This window comes from Apis dorsata, unplaced genomic scaffold (genome assembly GCF_000469605.1).
Source record: "Apis dorsata unplaced genomic scaffold, Apis dorsata 1.3 scaffold_23, whole genome shotgun sequence".
In the NCBI taxonomy this organism is placed as follows: domain Eukaryota; kingdom Metazoa; phylum Arthropoda; class Insecta; order Hymenoptera; family Apidae; genus Apis; species Apis dorsata.
In genome coordinates, this window is record NW_006263325.1 from 220,852 (window position 1) to 222,842 (window position 1,991).

Here is a 1,991-nt window from a genome sequence, read left to right on the forward strand (position 1 = left end):
GCGTATAAATTTTTGTTTGAACGATTTTAGAATTCTAAATTTAATTTTTTTTTTTCGATTATTTTCTCAATCGATAAACAGATCGTTTTATTTTTATCAACCTGAGGATCTCTAGGAGGCGCTCTGATGCGAACAATGCATCGTCCCATTCGTCCTGTCCAACGTATCCATCCAACGGAATTTCTGATAGTGCGATTGCATCCTGCGAAACAAATTTTAATCCTGTTTTAATCCTTTGCGCAACAAAATTTAACCGGCTAAAATTGTCACTGCAACAGGAGAAACGTTGCAAAATTGTTTATCGTGTTGCGTGCATGAAATTGAAAAATATCGTTTGAAATTCGAATGAGAAAACTGACAAATGTAAAACGTAACATCTAATTATTTATTCTGTTGCGCACATGTTATTTTTTTTTCGAAAACATTGTTTTTTAACGAAATAAAATTTACTTTTACTCGTTGCGATGATATGAAAAAAAAAATATGCTTTGTATTTTTCAAACAAATTTTTAAATCTTTAACGCCATGCGATGTCATTTCGCAAGAAGATGCAAAGAAAGGATTAAAGAAACTTGAATATAATTGCTTTTTCTTTTTTGTAATGTTATCAATTGTTTGTGCGATATAAGTATTATTTTTAGTCGTTCGCAGAAACAAAAGAATCAAGCAAATATGCTTGATTCCACAAAAGGAATTGTAAAGTAGCAGTTAAGTGGATTAAAGTCAAACGGGGAAGGGATAGTCGTAGTAAAGCGAATTTAAGCGTAGTTAAGCAGTTCTCTTTCGTAAATTTCTCTGTAACATTTCAACAACAGTTCAAAGAAACGTAAAAAAAACTCGTTAATATACGTTTCCTTTTAATAATAGAGAACAACTTCTCGCGATTGAAAAAAAAAAAAAAAAAAGAACAAGATTTATTGTTATACGTCTGCAATAATCAAAATCATTTCAATTCAAATTCAAACCTATCAAAAAGATGAATTTCTAAATTATTTTAAACTATATATATCAAATTTACACAATGATCCTCGCAATTAATATTAATCTCGATTAAAAATCCTCCAACTTTTAGAAATTCAAAAATATCAAACAATCACAGCATAGTCTTTAATAAATAAAAATCTTTCCCGACAATGGCTATTAATTAATTTCAGAATTATTTGGAAAATTATAAAAGTTATCAAATCAAAAACCCCGTTACTTTCAAAAACCTAAAAAAATGTCGAACGATCCTTTAGAAAAGATAGAAAAAAATATTATTTCCTCGCAAATGAATCTATCGTTCCAAAAACCGCATCGTCGCGTGTTCCTAAAACTCGTATAATATAATCTTTAATGAGCGAGGATCTTTCCCCCACGCAACGGTCGGTAATCCGTAATACGCGTTTCGAATACGGCATAAAGTCAAAGAAGCGAATCGTTAGAGCGGGAAAAGCTACTGTATCGGCCGGTGGCAGGCGGGCGTAATTCACGGTTATATCGTTACCCGCACAACGCTTCCATTGTATCGCGCAAATAATACACCGGCCGTATCGCATCCGCGCCACGAATATTGTTAGGACAATCGCGCAAACAGGCAGGCTTAACGTTTTGCCCGTCGTCGCTCGAATGTCGTATTAAGTACTGCGCACCGAGCCAACCAATCGAGTCGCGTCACAATTTAGAATAAACCGCGCATCGCCCCTCCCCTCTCCTCGCGTCACCCATTTCTTTCCCCCGGCCGATATCAAATTTTCACAAATCTCGTAAAATTTCGTCACCGAAACACCGCTATTAATATTCGATTATCACCGTTGAACACCGTTTAATCCGACCGATATTAAGATAAACTAAATTTATAAACGGGTCGATAAGCGGAATCGCGTTATCGTCACCAAAATAACGGGGGAATTGTTTTCACAGCGTAACTGCTAATATCGTCACTTGAACGGCTCGTTAATTAAACGGATATCCTCTCTCTCTCTCTCTTCCCCCTCCACTCGGTCCCTCGT

The 1,991-nt window shown here is 35.5% G+C and overlaps 1 protein-coding gene across 1 annotated transcript in view; it reads right to left on the minus strand.

The window, feature by feature from the left end:
* LOC102679642 overlaps window positions 1-1,991 on the minus strand; it is a 21,722-nt gene that overhangs the window by 5,781 nt on the left and 13,950 nt on the right. Inside the window, exon 2 of the mRNA XM_006607934.2 lies at window positions 102-202. Within this exon, the coding sequence (XP_006607997.1) occupies window positions 102-202 (101 nt within the window). The remainder of the gene's footprint in view (window positions 1-101; window positions 203-1,991) is intronic.